The sequence below is a fragment of the Biomphalaria glabrata genome, chromosome 2 (genome assembly GCF_947242115.1).
Source record: "Biomphalaria glabrata chromosome 2, xgBioGlab47.1, whole genome shotgun sequence".
NCBI lineage: Eukaryota > Metazoa > Mollusca > Gastropoda > Planorbidae > Biomphalaria > Biomphalaria glabrata.
In genome coordinates, this window is record NC_074712.1 from 41,258,752 (window position 1) to 41,276,675 (window position 17,924).

At 33.7% G+C, this 17,924-nt stretch overlaps 2 protein-coding genes across 5 annotated transcripts in view; one reads left to right on the top strand and one right to left on the bottom strand.

Moving 5' to 3' along the window:
* The window catches only part of LOC106054441 (MAM and LDL-receptor class A domain-containing protein 1-like), a 54,735-nt gene extending 52,056 nt beyond the window's left edge, over positions 1-2,679 (top strand). For all 4 annotated transcript variants that reach the window (XM_056020577.1, XM_056020580.1, XM_056020578.1 and 1 more), the window contains one exon: positions 222-2,679. In XM_056020577.1, coding sequence (XP_055876552.1) covers positions 222-311 — 90 coding nt within the window. In that variant the 3' untranslated portion in view covers positions 312-2,679. The remainder of the gene's footprint in view (positions 1-221) is intronic.
* LOC106055988 (eukaryotic translation initiation factor 3 subunit D-like) lies at positions 2,427-16,816 on the bottom strand. The gene is made up of 12 exons (XM_056020581.1): positions 16,658-16,816; positions 8,300-8,345; positions 8,013-8,149; positions 7,605-7,885; positions 7,350-7,482; positions 6,888-7,169; positions 6,628-6,710; positions 6,308-6,437; positions 3,985-4,127; positions 3,294-3,486; positions 3,023-3,140; positions 2,427-2,715 (listed from the first exon to the last, which is right to left on the bottom strand). The coding sequence occupies exons 1-12, from the start codon at positions 16,784-16,786 to the stop codon at positions 2,699-2,701; spliced, it is 1,692 nt and encodes a 563-aa protein (XP_055876556.1). The 5' UTR covers positions 16,787-16,816; the 3' UTR covers positions 2,427-2,698.
* Between the last annotated feature and the right edge of the window lie 1,108 nt (positions 16,817-17,924).

Sequence of the window (17,924 nt, forward strand, 5' to 3'; positions counted from 1 at the left end):
AAAAATGTTAACCATGGGATAAATGAAAAGTTGCTTCCCTTTTAAATATTTTGATGTTCACTAAAATAATTTCTATCAAGTACAAATAACTGCTGTTGCTGCCAAGGTTTATGTATTTTGTAATATGGAAGTCTACATTGTGTTTTTTTTTTAAATACCGGTACATCTAACATTGCATTGAACTTGTAGAGTTTTATGATTTACTTTTTTTTACTTGACAGGTAATATTTCAAGCTACTATGGCTGGATTCACTGGAGACATTGCAATAGATGACATCAGTATCCAGAAATCATTGTGTAGGTTAAGGTAGTGCAGTCTTTGTTCATTGCATCACAAAAACATTGACATCAGACGAAAGAGTCTCTGGGCACATCTTGAACTAACCATCACATCGCTAGCCCTTTGAAACAAAACTTTTTCACTGTTCATGTCATCCTGCTTCAAATCATCTGGGATTCAATGGACAACTGGATTAACTCCACGCATAAAAAAATGACAGTATAATGGTTTCAGCATCTTTTTGAAAAGATGTTGGCCATTACAATTAGAACAGCAAAACACCTGTAAGATTACTGTAGTTGGTGATTCTTCAAAGCATTTGCAATGGGCAAAAGTAAACTTAAAATTCTGTTTAGCTACTCAAGCCAAAATTTGATGCATAAATTTGCTCTACTCTGATGTAAACCTAGTATGAACATAATGAAATGTGAACCTAACATTTGAACTAAACTATTCATAATAATCTAATGGCTCGACACAGTCACCTTAGAGCTAGAGGAGAGAAAGAAGAAAACTATGGGTTGCCATGTTAATAACTCAGTGAATCTCAAACTTGAATGCATAGGGCCAGTAGTTGGTTCTTTGAAGCTACAGATGATAACTATTTTTTTTTTAAATAAAAGGTGTGGATATTTGAACAATAAGCCAGTAACAATATGATAATTATATTTTGATTTCCATTGCTATTGTGATTATTTTGTGCACTTGATCATCAAATGTTTTTATTACTTTGTGTTCAGCATATTCAGTAAATGTCGAGAATTAGGATGGAACAGACACATTTACATCAGCAATTCAGCATGCTTTGGATTCATCTCTTAAATTATTTGTATAAATAATATTCATAATGTTTCATCTCATTAGGTTGTCATTTTAGAAAAGTAGTTTATTATATACATGCTTATATTCTAAGTTGGTCTGCATGTACTGGAAACCAGCTAATTAATTTGCCTTGTTAGGCTCAAAGTCAATCAACAATGGACTAAATAAAAATGTAACTCAACCATTTTACTTTAGGGGTCACTAATTTAAAATTAGTAGTTAGTAGTTTCCACCAGCTTACAAACTTACTTTTTTTTTTATTAATGTTAACAAAACTTGGTGTCATAAAGTGATAAGTCATTCTTCTAAAACAAACATACAATTTTAACTATTTTCATAAATAGTATTAGCACATTTATTTATTCTAAACTTTGGAATTAAAAAAACAATGCTTAATATTTATTCTTTACCATATGCATAGTAGCATCACATATGTAAACAAAACTAAAGCAATTTATGTTTATAAAGATACTATTGAGGTGAAATGCACTTACTGAAATAAGTGGCATGGATATTTAAATACATTTAAAATAATTATATAATCATAATTTTGTTCAATAGCCTTTTCATTATGCATAGACCATATCATTAAACCCTAACCAAAGAAGAGCTCTATTTCAAGACTTCAAACAAGACCTGTAGTCTACTACTTATTGCTAGCTTCATATAGTTTTCTAAAAATGGCAAGCCAAGAAGGTGCTAATTATAAAAACCTGGTTTGACTTTGCCAAAGCTTGAAATTATTCTTGCCATGTCTCAACGCAGGTATCTACAGCCATGGACTAAATATGAAGTCTGAGTTGACTCATTGTATTTATGTTCCCTTGTATTTTTATATAATCATAAATCTCATTACTTGTTATTTTGTTATGATGCATCACTGTTGGAAATGTTCAATAAATTGTAATAATGAAATCACATTAACAGCATTTGTTATCTCATTTTCAAGTTTATTAGTTCAGAAATGAGTCATTTGCTAAAATGTGTAGCATACCACAAATACATTGTTATACATTCATTCTCAAAGAAGAACAAGTGCCACTGTGAACTCTGTTATAACATCAGTAACAGTACTTAGTGTAGATATTCATTATTATGTATCAGCACTAGAAGCACCTGGATCAAGAACAAATAGCAGTAGATCTAGAATGAAGTTTAAATATTAATTTTTTTTAAATCTACCCTATTGATACTGAATTAAAAAGAAAAAAACTTTTAGGGAGATTAAATTCAAATTTTGCAACCATTTCACAAAATCTCCAATGTTTGTTACAAATCTATAAGTAAATTAATAATATTACAACAGTAAAAACAAATAGTGAAATTAACAATGTCATATTGTTTATTCAATCACAAAAAAAAAGCATTTCCTTCAAATGTTTGCTTTCCGACTAAAAATTGTGTATTCAGAGACTTCATTTTTTAATGCAATAATGTTTACAACTAATAGACATAGTATTAAATATACAAAGAAATGTTTTTGAGGTCTAGGCTTACAACTGCATCAGGCATGACACTGACACTCTCTCAATAAAAACAACAAAAAAAGGATGGCCAAACCATGTTAAGAAAGGAAACAGACAATCAGTTCACTCTTTACTTCTCCCCTTCATCTGAAAAGAACAAAGTATTTCAAATGAAGGTTAAACCAAAACTACAACCTAAAAACATACAATTCACAAACATAAAAGTATTACACAAATTTATGAAAAAAAAAAACAACAAAAAACTTAAAAAACATGTAAAATCCAACTAATTCAGCAATAAACTATAAGTTATGAAACATTATAATGACATTTTGGTTCTAAATATGCCACATAAGTAGCATTCAATCAACATTTTGTTAAAAAGCTAAACAATGCTAGACAACTATTCCAACTGAAACAGATAATGATACCAAAAAAAAAAACAACAACTAACCATCAGTAGAGGAATCATCATCATCATCCGAATCATCATCATCATCTGAGTCCTCCTCATCATCATCTTCATCAGATTCAAATGTGTGATCTGGGATGTCATAAATTCTCACAACAGGCTTAAAAAAAGATATAAATTGTTAAAAAAAAAAGGAAAATTTCATTTGATAGCAATCTGAAAACTACTGAAGTAATAAATAAGTAATTGTATGCCAACTAAGTCTGAAAATAAAAGCAGTCCTACTAAATACTGGATCAACATTTGCTCTTACCTTATTTGGATCTTTCATGATAAGATATTTTCCTTCCTTCAGTTTCATACAAGTGTCCACTATACACCTGAGAATTCCCCAAGCATTGTCCATGTTCAAATTGATTTGACTAGCAAACTCTACAGGCTTGAACTGCTGAGTACCAAGTAACACGTGCTTGGCAGTATCTTTCTGGTGCAACCTAGACACATAGCTAGAAACAACACAAGAAGTGGTGACTAAAAGTTTGGACATATAATTTTGTATAAACCAATGCAAACAATAATTTTTAGGGTGTGTGAAGGCTAAGTGTGAAGTGCATAGCATCCAAACCAAGAGGAATTAGGAATCCAAATCCAATGAAAACTTGGCTTCCTAGAGTCAAGCCAACTCAAAGTGTTTGGTTATTGTGCTAACTGCAGGACACCCTTGTTAACTGTCTACCCAGTTATGCTTAACATTATTTGCCCCATAGACCACAAGATCTGAACTCAAATATGTTGTAACCATGTTTTTTCAATGCCAATTTGGTGCAAAATTAATGCTTTAAATAATTATGTTTTATAGTTAGAGACAGAAACACAAAAATTATAAGTTCACCTCTAAAAGCTTCTATGTCTTTGTGAGCAGTCAGCATGATTAAATATTTATAATTGCATGTGACATAAAAGACTATGCACACACAGTGAGATCATTTGTAGAGTCTACTTACCCAAATTTTATTTGGTCAGATCCAGCTAAGAGAGCACTAACTGTCCACTTAGCTAGTTTACAGCTGTTGTTTTTCAACTCTGTGGCTAAGACAGCACCACGTTGTGTATCTAAACGGCTTCGCCAATCAACACCACCAGAAAACTGAAGAGACAAATTAGATTTAAAAAACATCAAGATAAAACATAACAAAAATATACATATACAGATCAGACCTGCCTACCAAAAAAAGTCCAAATGCGTAACGCTGACGGTCAAAATGCGTATTTTGGCACCAGAATGCATAACACTTACGCGATCCACTATTTTGTCATATATATATATATATATATATATATATATATATATATATATATATATATTAGATCTAGATGTCATGATTAGATCTACAATCTAAATCTAGATCAATACGACAATGGAGATGATATATAGACGATCTGGATCTATGTCTATATAATGAATATAATCTACTCTAGATCTGGGCTCAAGAGTGTTACCGATGCCGTGGATCCGCTACAAACGTAGGTCTACTACAAACTTTCGTAGGCCTACCTTCATCCTTGATCTATTCTATATAAGACTAAGAATCTAATCTAGATATAGACTAGATGGTAGTAGATGTTATCGATCTAGAAAGAGAATCATGACATAACGTAATGTCTAGCTAGATCTATTCCTGTATAACAAGTTATCTAGATTTAGAATCCAGATCTAGATCTAGACTAGATATCTAGGATGTCACTCAATGTGTTTTGAATCGATAGCACTTCGATATTTTTTTCTATACAAATGAATACAAGAATCAGGGATTCAACATAATTAATTTCTACTAATGAACTTACAAAAAAAAAGTCATGTTGGTTATCAGCTGACGGTACCAACCTGGTTCTTCATTTCTAGACTAAATCTAATTGCTTTTAAGAACCAATCAACGTATAGATCTGGACACAATGTGTTCCCCCACCTTTTATGTCCCCCCCCCCCAACAGGACGGCTTAGCGTGACCTCCGTGACCGCTCGTAAGCTAGCCAAGAGAGGGAAAAAAAAAAGGATACAAAATGCGTAACGCGACGGGTTAAATGCGTATTTGCGTACTGACAGTCATTTTTGGGAGATTTTGCGTAACGAATACGCATTTTGCGTAACGGTAGGCAGGTCTGATACATATATAGTTTTTTTTTTTACTGCATTTCAATTATAAAGTTTGAATGTTTTAACAGCTATTATAAAGTTTGAATGTTTTGCAGCTATTTAATGTTTTACTGCTGTTATAAAGTTTCAATGACTTACTATTATTATAATGTTTGAATGTTTCACTGCTATTATAAAGCTGGAATGATTCATTGCTATCCCCTCGATGTACAAATGACTTTAAAACCATTTTTTTTTCATATGAAAAATTTTTGCAAAAGTTTCTTAATTAAGAACAGCAGACTTATTATTAAACTTTAGCTGTTCAAAATCTGACAAATTCTTATAGACAAAAACTTTTATTTACTGCAAGTTGAAAAAAAAGTCCAGTACCGGCAATCAGTTGGACTGGCGTTTACTGGATAGTTCTTTTTTCAGATGTAATTTTGCCAGCATGCTGGCAATCTTGCATCCATTTATCTACATTAAATTTGGATCAATAATGAAAACTAAACAACTAAACCAACACTTCTCAAAGTGCATTCCTAGTTGTTGACAAAGAGAATGCAATGGTTTTTCATTAGTTTTTTTAAAGGGCAAAAAATCTGTTGTTTTACTTTGTAGTTAGAAATCCATATTTAGCATTAATAAAGTTAAAGACCTCATTATAATTCCAATGTTTACAAATTAAATGAAACAATATTTCATCTTCTAATCTTAAGTACTATTTTCACAAAAGATGTCTGCAACAAGATCTATTTAAAATACTCTTTTGAAGACTTTTCAATAGGTCCTCGCAAATGTGATTCTATAATCTACCCGCCATTTACACCAGAATGGTTAAATTTCTATCGAGGATGCACCATCATTTTGATGAAATGTTTTTCTTGATCAAAATAGGCATGCTACAAGATGTTATGCTGAAAACACGAATGATCAAGCCCACTACAAATGTACAATGCCTTTTATGTCTCTCAGACTTCCATATCTGTTTCTTTTGCCCCTCCTTAATTTAGCTTGATCTTACATGAGCTTCTTTTAAATGGTGAAATAGTTGTTACTCAGAATGCAAGAAAATGCTTGATGCATGGACTCTACCCTAACCCTGATGAAGGGAGCTTACAGATCCCATAATTGCTTTTGGGGATGGGGAGGGGGGGTGTGTAAAAAACACTAACCATACTACTACTTACCCTTGAGTCCCACTCATTTAAAGCCTTGATGTTCATAAACTGAATCTCATTGTTTGGACCATAAGTTACAGCATCATGCTCAGTTCTAGCTATCAAAACAATCTCATTGCCAAGATCCCACTTTCTATACCTGTACACATATGAGAGTTAAGAGGTCATCGCAAGAACTACAAATAAATATTGGGCTGACTTTTGAAGCAAACAATAATTACAAACAAGTATTTGGTAGACTAGTGAAGCAAACAATAATTACAAACAAGTATTTGGTAGACTAGTGAAGCAAACAATAATTACAAACAAGCTAATTTCCTGAGGCCTACCTGTAGCCAACTGAAGCTACTTCTGTGTCATCTTCTCCTTGAACAAATGGATTTGGCTTTTCAAAACTGTATTTTTCTTCATTCTGATCATAATTTTTAAAAAAGATGCAAAGGTACAAAATAATGAGTTGAAGCTTGAAAAAAAAAAAAAGCAGTGAATGATTTAATAATAAAAAATATTCCAAAGACATTCTATATGTATTTTTGTACTTATACTGTGAAAAACAAAAAAATTTGTATGACGTAGAGCTAAATCTTACCATTCTTAAGACTTGCTGTGAGAAATTGTGATTAATGAAAGTTGCCTCCAGAGCCAGACTGCGTGGAGAATTGATGCTGGCACTGCCATCTTCTTGGGGTGGTTCTGTGGCTGTCTCACTCACAGTCAGCAAATCAAAGTCAGAGTCATCACGTTTATCAAAGAACAATTTGTTGCCCACCCTCTGTACCACAACATCCCATGAATAGGAAGAACGTGGACAGCACATCATGGTGGCTAGGATAGCATCCGTAGCAAAAACATTGCCCTGGGTTTTGGCAAGCTGATAAAGAAAAATAAAAATGTTTAAAGTTTTTAAAAATATTTAAAAGGTATCATTTTCTACTAGAAGACAGTTTTAATCCGCATCAGATTTGAAGTGTTTTAATTGCTGCAGTTAAGTGAAGTGTGTCTAAATGATTATACAATGAGATGCATACTTTGTTGAACAACAAAATAGTACCTGTCGAATGATTGGATCATCAGTAGTAGTAACTTTATGGAAAATGCGATTGATACGTTTCAAACGCTTCTCATTCTTGGTTGTGACTCGATCATATGACTTGTCATAAAATTCCATTGAGCCACACGTTACCCTGAAAGTAATCCATTTTAGGCTTTTATAATTATGGAATGGTTCTCAAAACAATAATTATAAATAAAATTAAAGTTTACAAGTTAAGTGTCACTAGAAAGAAAGACTGAAATTAGCACTTACAAATCTTCGCTTTCTTTTATATCTGGAAGATTCAGTTTAGACAAACGTGGGAAGTCCATCTCTTCTACCACAACCCAGTCATCTTTAATCTGAACTGAGGCGTCTCGATTACGAATTGGCATTTTACTTCTATTCTCCTGCATTTGTTTACCAAATTGTTTCTGCCACTTTTTAAGTAAACGCTGACGATCACGTTCACGGTTCTTTTGTGTCTTTGTGAGAACTTGCATGTTAGCTTGTGTCTGCTGTTGTCGGCGTTCTCTATCTCGGCGCTGTCGATTCTAGAATGGCAATATTTTTTTTTTTAATTTCCATTAAAAGCAAAACAAATATACTTTCAGAATGTAAATAACTCTTATTTACTAATTCAATAGTAAAGTACTATATGGCAAATAATTGCCTAAGCACCTGTTGAAACAGTTTCCCTCGTCTCTGATACACTGGTTTTTGGACTCTTGAAGTGTCCACAAGTTGAAAAGTACTTTCATCTTCCTCATGATAATAGGCATATTGGCTTCCCCCTCCAAAGGCTGAGTTATACTTCCCTAAAAAAATATAAAAATACTAATTTAAATACCAATCAAAACTTTTAAAAATTGTTTCTCAATTAATAGCAACTCACCATTATCATAAAATTAATTAAATGTATATCTATTGAATAAAATTGTGGATCAAAAAAAAAAAAGTAGCCCTACCTAGATAACGTTTATCTTGATAAGTGCTGCCGGTCCAATCAGACACCTACAAAAGAGAGAGAGTGAACATATAATTTGTGTGCCTGTCTATTACGTCTGATGCATACATATATTAAGCTTGACATTATCCACATTCTTCTTCCAGCAGCACAGTTCTGCTTTTAAAATTCAACAGCTACTACTAACTTGCAATGTAGATCACCCAGTGCGATAGCTGGAAATGGTCTTTTCTCTCATAGACAATCTGTTTCACTTTTACATTTGCCAAAGACTATTTTGTCTATAATGTCTTTAAGTGTATTAATGGTTTGTAGAATAATTGTGTCAAATCAATCAAACAAGAAATTAATGTGTTGGCTTGTTTTTTAATGGATTTAAGACCTAATGGCTTTGTAACACTTTCCATAACAAAATCGTTGGAGATTTTTTTGAAGCAGGAAATGTATGAGATAATATATATGATATTGCAAACTACCCACCAAGAACAGAAACAATGGTAGTCTACAGAAAATCTATTGAAAGATATCAAGTAACAACCTGACAGTCATTTTAGAACCTGAAACATCCATTTGTTTTTCATTTGAAGATTTATTGAACAACATAGCCAATGGTTGCCATTTTCCATTTGTTTATCATATGCTTTGAGATCTCTACATTGACCAGAAATAATATGATGGAAAGGTGCATTATATTAGTTATGTGTATTTTAGAGTCATGAGTCATGGTGTGTATTAAAGAATCACTAACATCTTTTACACTCAAAATTACATATAAAAATATTTTTTCTTAAATCTATAATTCAACATCTTTACATACATATACAGCAAATTTTGTTTTTACCATTAATTTCAAATAGTTAATTATCAAATAATGTTTTGAATATATAGGGTATTTGTTCACATAGCTGTATAATATAAGAAAGATGGCATCCAAAAGAAAAAATAAGCTCTAAAAATATTTCTGCATGAGAAAGAAATTGATGTAGCTTGCATCCAAGAAACTCATTTGAACAGTAATCTTCCTTTCTCCATTAGAAGCTACACCTGCATCAGACAAGATAGACAAAAATCAGACCCAAAGGAGGAATCCACACCCTCATTAAAAATGACATCCCTACCACAGACATAACTCTGCCCAACTCCTCAGAATCAGAAATAATGGGAACTAAGCTAATTCTCCCAGATGGAAATAATCTATTTAACTGCTACTTCCCACCAGACAAGGAAATAGAGATTGACCACATACAAATACCTGACCAAGAAGACTGTCTTATCTTAGGAGATATGAATAGTCACTCTCAGAGCTGGGGATACCCACACCTAAATGCCAGGGGAGAAGAAATTGAAGAATGGCAAGCAGAGAACAGACTTATCTTGCTTAACAAACCTGAGGATAAACCAACCTTTTTCTCAAGAGCCTGGCTAACATCAACCACTCCAGATCTAGCCTTTGCAACTGACAACTTATCCAAAAAGTGCACCAGAGAAGTTGCAGACCAGCTAGCCACCAGTGACCACAGACCCATATTGATCAGTATGGATACCTCCTTCAAAATATCAGAAAACTCCACCATCCCCAGATGGAACTACAAAAAAGCCAACTGGAACCTATTCTCAAAGCTCACAGACCTATACAGAACTTCAATAAACTGCAAATCAAATCAGGTTAATAAGTCATACTCAGCTTTCTCCAAGTTTTTCCAAAGCGTCGGACAAATACAAATCAATGAAAGTAGAAATAAAGATGTAAACTCAGAAATCCAAGATAGAATTAAAGAAAACAATCCAGCTTACTCCTTGGGAATGACCACTAATCTTAAAATGAAGGAACTTGATTAATCCCTAAAAGTCCTCAAACCAAAACAAACCCTTAGCCAGACAAAATATCTAATGACATGCTTCTTCACTTGGGTCCTCAAGCCAAAAGAAAACTGCTACAAATATTCAATGCTAGCTGGAAATCTGGCAGAATTCCAAACATCTGGAAAAAAGCCATAATGATCCCTATACTAAAGCATGGCAAACCAAGAAATAAACTGGATAGCTACCGCCCCATCAGCCTCACTAGCTGTACTTGCAAACTGATGGAAAGAGTGATAAATAGAAGGCTGACATGGATCCTTGAGTCAAATAACCTACTCACTGAAGCCCAGGTTGGCTTTAGAAAAGGCAGATCAACAGAAGATCAAATTGCCTTCATCACACAAGAAATAGAAGATGGCTTTCAAGAAAAGAAACCAACAACAATTGTGTGAGTTAACTAAGAAAAAGCATTTGACAAAGTCTGGGAACAAGGTCTCTTGCTCAAGCTAATCCAGCATCACATATCCCACAGAATGTACAACTGGATAAAGGAATATCTAAATAATAGAAAAGCCTTAGTTTGCATGCAAGGACAAAGAAGCCACACAGTGGGTATAAAAAATGGCGTCCCCCAAGGAGGAGTCCTATCCCCAACACTTTTCCTAATATTCATAAACGATCTAAATCAAAACCTTCCAAGAAAAGTTAAAAGCAGCATGTATGCAGATGACCTTGCCTTAATTAGCACAGAAGAATATGTAGGAACATCGAAATTTCAATTACAAGATGCTCTCGATATACTCAATAATTGGTCCACAGACTGGGGCATGTCCATCAACACAAAAAAAGACAACATATACCATATTCTCACTGTCAACAAAACAACAAACAATAAAATAAACATTAGATAAGGAAGCTTTAGAAAAAAATGACAGCCCTACATACCTTGGAGTCACCTATGACCCGAGACTAACCTGGAAAAGCCAAATAGATAAAACACAGAGTAAAGGCATTCAGAGACTATCCCTCTTGAAAAAATTAGCTGGCACAGATTGGGGAGCTAATCACAACATCCTGAAAAAGACCTATACCAGTAATGTAAGACCTGTACTAGAATATGGTGCCTCGGTATGGGGCTCAGCAGCCCAAACCAACCTAAGAAAAATAGACAAGGTTCAAAATATTGGTCTAACAGACATGCCTACCCCCAAGACCCAGAATGTGGAACACTCAGGTTGAAAATGTGGAATTTTGGGCCCCAATGTGGAACATAAACGCGTTTAGGTTTGTCAGCCATACTGTACGCAATATAAATAAAACTTCAATTATAATTACTTTAATAACAATACTAGTTTGCTTTTATAAATTAGATGTAAATAGTATACTATAATTAAAAGTAAGAAAACCTTTAATTCATAATTATATCCTTTGTTTGAAATCAATAGTTCTAACTCCTATATGATGAATTCTAAAAAAAATCTATTCTAATGACCTAGTTACTACTACTAGTACTAAATCTAAATATTTTAATTTCTAATGACTAGATCTAGATTATTCTAGATCTACTTGATTATCTATCCTTTTCTAGGGCTCTACTCTAGTCACTCTAGAAGTTGTCTCTAGTTCTAGATCTAAAATAATTTAAGAGTGTCTACTAGTCTAGGAATAGACCTACATCTAATAAGTCCTCTAAGTCTAAGAACAGATATTATAATAATTATATCATAGATCTAAATATTTATGTCTAGATCTATGGACTTATTGAGAACTAAATGTATTACATAATCATGATAATGATACATAGATATAGAAATCTAGAGATCTATCACCTTCAAAGTCTATTTCTGTAGATAGATGTAGATTTAGTTAGTATCATCTAGTTATAATATCTAGTAATCTAATCTAGTGCTAGGCCTAGCCCTAGATCCCAATTTAGACTTTGTAAATAATGTAAGTAATAAGTAGATATAATATAGATAGCCTTATTTAGGCCTTAGCATTACTGTGTCTAAGTTAATTATATTATTTAATTATTATCATTTAGGTGTAGATCTTTAATAACGTATTTTAAAAAAATCCTTTTACTTAGAAACCTAAGAAACCAGTTGAGTTAGTGTTACTAACTAGAGTTGACAGTGAGTTACTAGTGTTAGAATAGATCTAGATCTAGAGTCGTCTCTATATTGTATTGACAGTATTGTACTACTTACTAGTAACTAGAATCTAGATATCTAGTAAGTCTAGTAGTACAAGACGTCTAGAGTAAGGGTGATTCTAGACTAGTAGAGTCTAGACTAATACTAACTAATAGAGTAGAGCCATTGTCGGGAAAAGAAAGGGATTTGAATAGAACATTTGGCTTATTAGCACTTACTAGATTCTAAGAATAGATCTAGTATCTAGACCTAGAGTACTAGATCTAGATCTATGTCTAGATCTAGCTCAACCATGCCATATCTTCGTAAATTTAGGACACACCGGGTCCGGGAGAAGATGAAATGTAAACAATAAACACAGACCTATATATATTTTATTTTCATTCAGTATTTTCATTTCGCACTTTAATAAATAATGAAAAATCGGCGATTTTTTTTTTTGTGTCGGAATTCAGACTTGGCGGAACAAAAAAACGTGAATGCGGAACGGCGGAACATGTGAGCTTTTTTTATGCTTTTGCGGGACGGTTCCGCATAATGCGGGACTGTAGGCATGTCTGGTCTAAGGATAATGACAGGAGCAATCAAAACAACACCCATAAGAGCTATGGAGGAAACAGCTGCCCTGATCTCTCTGGATGAAAGAAGAGAAATAAAAATCCTTTCCCAATTCACTAAATTGGAAACCATGGAGAGGCACCCCATCCACAAAACTGGCACAAAAAAACGTCTCAAAAGGACCAATTTCATACAGGAATCTCTAAACCTAAAAAAGAAACACCAACTTGAAAAAATTACTCTGGAATCCTTGATACACTATAATGAATCTCCACCCTGGGACGAAAGCCCTCTTCCTACTATAAGGGACATATTGAAAGCATAAAAAGAACATCTGATTACAGACCAACAGAGCTCAAGAAAATAGTGAACTGTTTCTACATACTAATTATCCTAGCAATCAGTGGATCAGAGTTTACACGGATGGCTCAACCCATAAAGCCACCTCAAATTGCAGGAGCTGGAATACTTATCAAATGGCCAGATGGAGGAAAACTAGAAAAATCCATTGCAACTGGCGAGCTCTCTGACAGTCACAGAGCAGAATGGGAAGCACTAACACTAGCTGCTACCATGCTAGCAAATCATCCAAGTTCCCCACACAGTCAGATTGTCTTTCTAACCGATGCAAAAACAACCCTCCAAAGCCTGCAAAACTCTGATTTCTCATATATTAAAAACCTCAGACAGCACTTACAAAGCTCAACAACAACAGCAAAAAAACTGTTATTTAATGGATACCAGCTCATATAGAACTATAAGGAAATGAGAAGGCTGACACACTCGCCAAGAGTGGAAGAACTAACTCACTAATAATCTCTTCACTTTATACAGAAGAATTGAAGAAATTAATCATAAATAAAATAAATGAGAAATGGACAAGCTCTCATCCAAATCACAAGAAAGATGATGCTTACTATAAGCTTTCCCGACAAGACCAACATCTAATCTTTCGACTCAGGACCGGACACAACAGAATGCGACAACACATGTACCGAAAGCTCAAAATTGGAACCAGTGAAATCTGCCCATGTGGAGTATCACCAGAGAATGCAGACCACGTCCTCCAAAACTGCTCTCTTTACCAAGAGGCCCATATAAGACATTGGCCCCAAATCACCCCAATAGAAAGGAAACTATATGGAGAGGTCCCTGATTTGGAAACCACTGCGCAGTTCATCTCATGTATTGGTCTACTCATCTGAACACTCCAACATAACAATGAGAACGAAGAAGAAGAAGACTATTATCTTGGCATGTAAACAAGATGGCTAAAATTACAATGGTTAACAATGGCCTCCAGCATTAGATTCAACTGCTAAATATTAAAAATTAATAGCATCCAAAGTGCACAGAATTATGTGAAAAGTCAAGCACTGAAATTTAGCCAGAAAAATGCTCTACAATACTGGAGAGTCAAAAGCCAGGCGTGGGTATGTTGAGCCTTTTAAACTATACACAGGGAAATCAAACCTTTATTAATTAAAGTCTAATAAAAAATAACCTTCTACTCCACGTGGGAAAGCGTAATTTCATTCCCGGTAGCCATTTTTATTGGTCAATCAAAAACTATAACTCTTTTACAGAGAAGTATTCAATTAATAGGTTAAAAAAGTGCACCTTTAAGGCATGTCTAAAAAAATGTCAGAAAAAAGTCGAAACAGTTTTTTGACTTAATAAAAGGGCGTGTCACCGGATATTGTAACATCCCTACATATTTATTCAACACATTCAAATCTCATCGTGTCCATTTTGGTTGCTATGATAAGGACAAGTCAAGCACACATAAAAAATTTATATTAATTCTTTCAACCAGGAATCATACATGATAAATATCATACATAATTCATATAAATCTAGAAGGCTCTTTCAAATCTAGAATAATCTAGATCTAGAGTAAATTGCAAAGTTCGAGCAGCCCCGATTTGTCAAGAGGTTTGAACAGTTCACTTTTTATTGCTAAAACTTTTTTATTTGAATGTTTACCAAATTACTACTAAATTGCTACTGCGCATGCACCTTTTTTCTTTACTTCCGACACATACTATTTCCTTTTCCTTGTAAAGGCTAAGTTCATGGTGAGGTCAAACTCAGGAGGTGTGGAATTATTCTTTTTTACTACCCAGTAGTGAAGGAAATAAATGGGTAATGGGCTTAAGGCTATTTTTAAGTCTGATTGCTCATCAGCTTAAAGAGACTATTTGAAGTTGTGGAGGGTGGGAAATGAATGGATGGTGTTCTTGCGCTGGAGTAAAAAGAAAATGACTTTATAGTGAAAATTAAATATTAAAACATGTTTTTAGATATATATTCTTTGATCTGTTCGAACCTTCCATCAACCCATTCGAGCTTACTAACTGGGGAAAAATCTGCTCGAGGTAAAGTACGCTTGGCGATACCTACCCTACACCTCTTTGAACTCAGATTTAATTTTAACCAAGCCTAGTGATACATTAAATTCAATCTATTTTTATAGAAAAAAGGACGAGGAATTCAGAGATACCATCAGTTTTTTCATAGGCCAGACCGTTACAGTGCTATAAAAATCCAAACGTGAAAATTGCTGCCTGCGGGCTTAATAATTTCGAACTTCGCACTTTACTCTAACTCTAGACTAGCTAGACGAAAAAACGCGGAAGTGTGAAAGTAAAAAATGACCGATAAACTTGAGATTGGGTTTTTGACTTTTTTTCACATAAACCACACTTGCAAATTTAGTACACTTTTGAATGAAATAAGAGAAGTTTTAAACTTATGTTATCGATTACTTTAGACAATGGCCTATATAAAGCTTAATTACGGCTTTTTTAAAAAGTTATTTGTCATTTTTACATTTATTATAAAAAATACACATTTTTTGTTTTTAGCAATACAGGGTCCAGGAAAATGATCAATGATTCATTTTTTTTCCATGGTAGATATCATGCCTGGCTATAATTCTACCAAGTTTTATCGCGATATTGTTTCAGACGATTTTGATCCCACTTTTTAAATATTTTGTTATTTTCTGCCATCAGAACGCCGCAATTTTGTCCCCACCTCTCTGACAATTCTTGTAGATCTAGACCCGATAATTTGTTTATTTCATCAATATTTACATTTTAAACAAGTAAAGTTCATAAATATAAAATATAAATGAAATCAGATTTGTGAGCTATTCTAGAAATTCACTACTATGAATACTAAATCTACTATTAATAAGTATTAAATTTCTTATTTAATAAGTAGATTTATCCTCTACGAAACTCAATTCCAACTTTTTAACTTTTTGAGCGGGGGTGTGTCTCGCTGGCTTAGCGAGAGAGACGCTCTCATGATGACTCATCTTACTTGTTCCATGTCAACAATGTTAGGCCAAAGCCAAAGCGACACAAAAAAATCATAACTTTCTAACTATTAGACATACAGTCATAATTTAAACACCATTGGAAAGTTCTTTATAAGTATTTTAATGATGTACTAACGAAAAATTGTTTTTTCAAAGATCAATTTTTTATTTCCCCTCCCTATCTAATCTAGACTGAGTGAGTCTAGAATAGTCTAGATTACTCACTCTTTTAGTGACTCTAGATTGACTAGATCTACAGTACAACTACAACATACTAGATCTCTAGAGATAAACAACACAATTCTTTTAAAAACATTTCTGAAAAAATTGTAACATCGCTAGATTATATTATATTATAAATAATTATAGGCCGCCCTGCCCTAGGGCTAGGGCCACTAGCGGCTAGGCTCAACACTTACACTGACAACAGAAATTTTGTTACAGATGGCGAGAAAAAAGATACAAATATTGAAATAATGTAATCTAGACTAGTTAAGATTAAACTCTACATTACCTTTCCTAATCTAACATCCTTGGAAAAGGGCTGATAGGGCATATCTTTAAACTGTTCTGGAATTTGATTTGGTCCCCATCCATTAGGATTATCTTGAATTTGAGGTGGGATAAAATGTGCCGCAGCCATTTTGAAAACGTGAAGTTTGATAAAATCAATTCAGTAGACTTTATACCAGCACTACAGATATCTTACATCATTAATGCTTAGAAGTAGAACTGGTTGGGTTGATTTTAGTTTGAATCAATCTAATCCAGGGGTGGGCAAATTACGGTCCGCGGGCCACATGCGGCCCTCCGAAGTGTTTTATGCGGCCCACTGACACCTATAGAAATCAGGTATGCCTACAGTATATACATATAAAATGCAAATATTAAAAATAAAATCTATATAAATTATTGAAACTGTCTCATTATAAAAGTTTTTAGTAAACGAAGATTAGGCGTATTGGTTATACATCAACACACTCGATTCAAGACACAATCTCTGAGTGTTGGGTAGGCTTGGAACAAGATGGCAAGTGTAACAACTGATGGAGCTCGATCTTTGACTGAGAAAAATATTTTTTAAATAAGAAATATCCCAACCATAAACTCTAAACAGAAAATTTTGCACAAAGCTGCACAAAATTACACCATTAACCAAACTAAAATAGTAATCAAACCTATTAGAGCTACGTTCTTTCTAAGACTAAAGTGTTCAGAGTTTCACTACGTTCTTTGTATGACTGTGACTTTGTTACCCATATTTCTTATGAAGAGTGGAAGACAGATGTCATGTTTTCTATATTTGCTATTGCAATTGCGGATGTTTACATATGAAATATAAATGCATGTTAAATCTTTTCAAACAAGGTTTTCCCATTTCTACAGGCAAACAAAAGAAAATAGTTTTGTCATTTTTTTTTTTGCTGAAAGGTGAAACTTTTTTTAGTGAAATAATTAAAAGTACAACACTATTAAGATTACTTAATTGTGCAATTTATGAAAGCACATTTTAAGGTCAAGACCCAGTTCACCATTTATCGCAGAAGCTGATTCAGCTCCAGAGGACATAACTCCAAGCAAAGAGAAGTTCCACGGGAGTCTTATGGGTGCCAGAAGCTGTATTTCCACACTTGAAAAAAAAACTTTGCTGCTGTTCACACTATTTGGGTACACATACATCAGTTCTTCCTCTTCCTTTTCATTCTCATTTTACATGTTGAAGGGTTCAGACAAGTAATTCTATATCTGAGATGAACCGCGAAGTGGTTTCCAGATCAGGC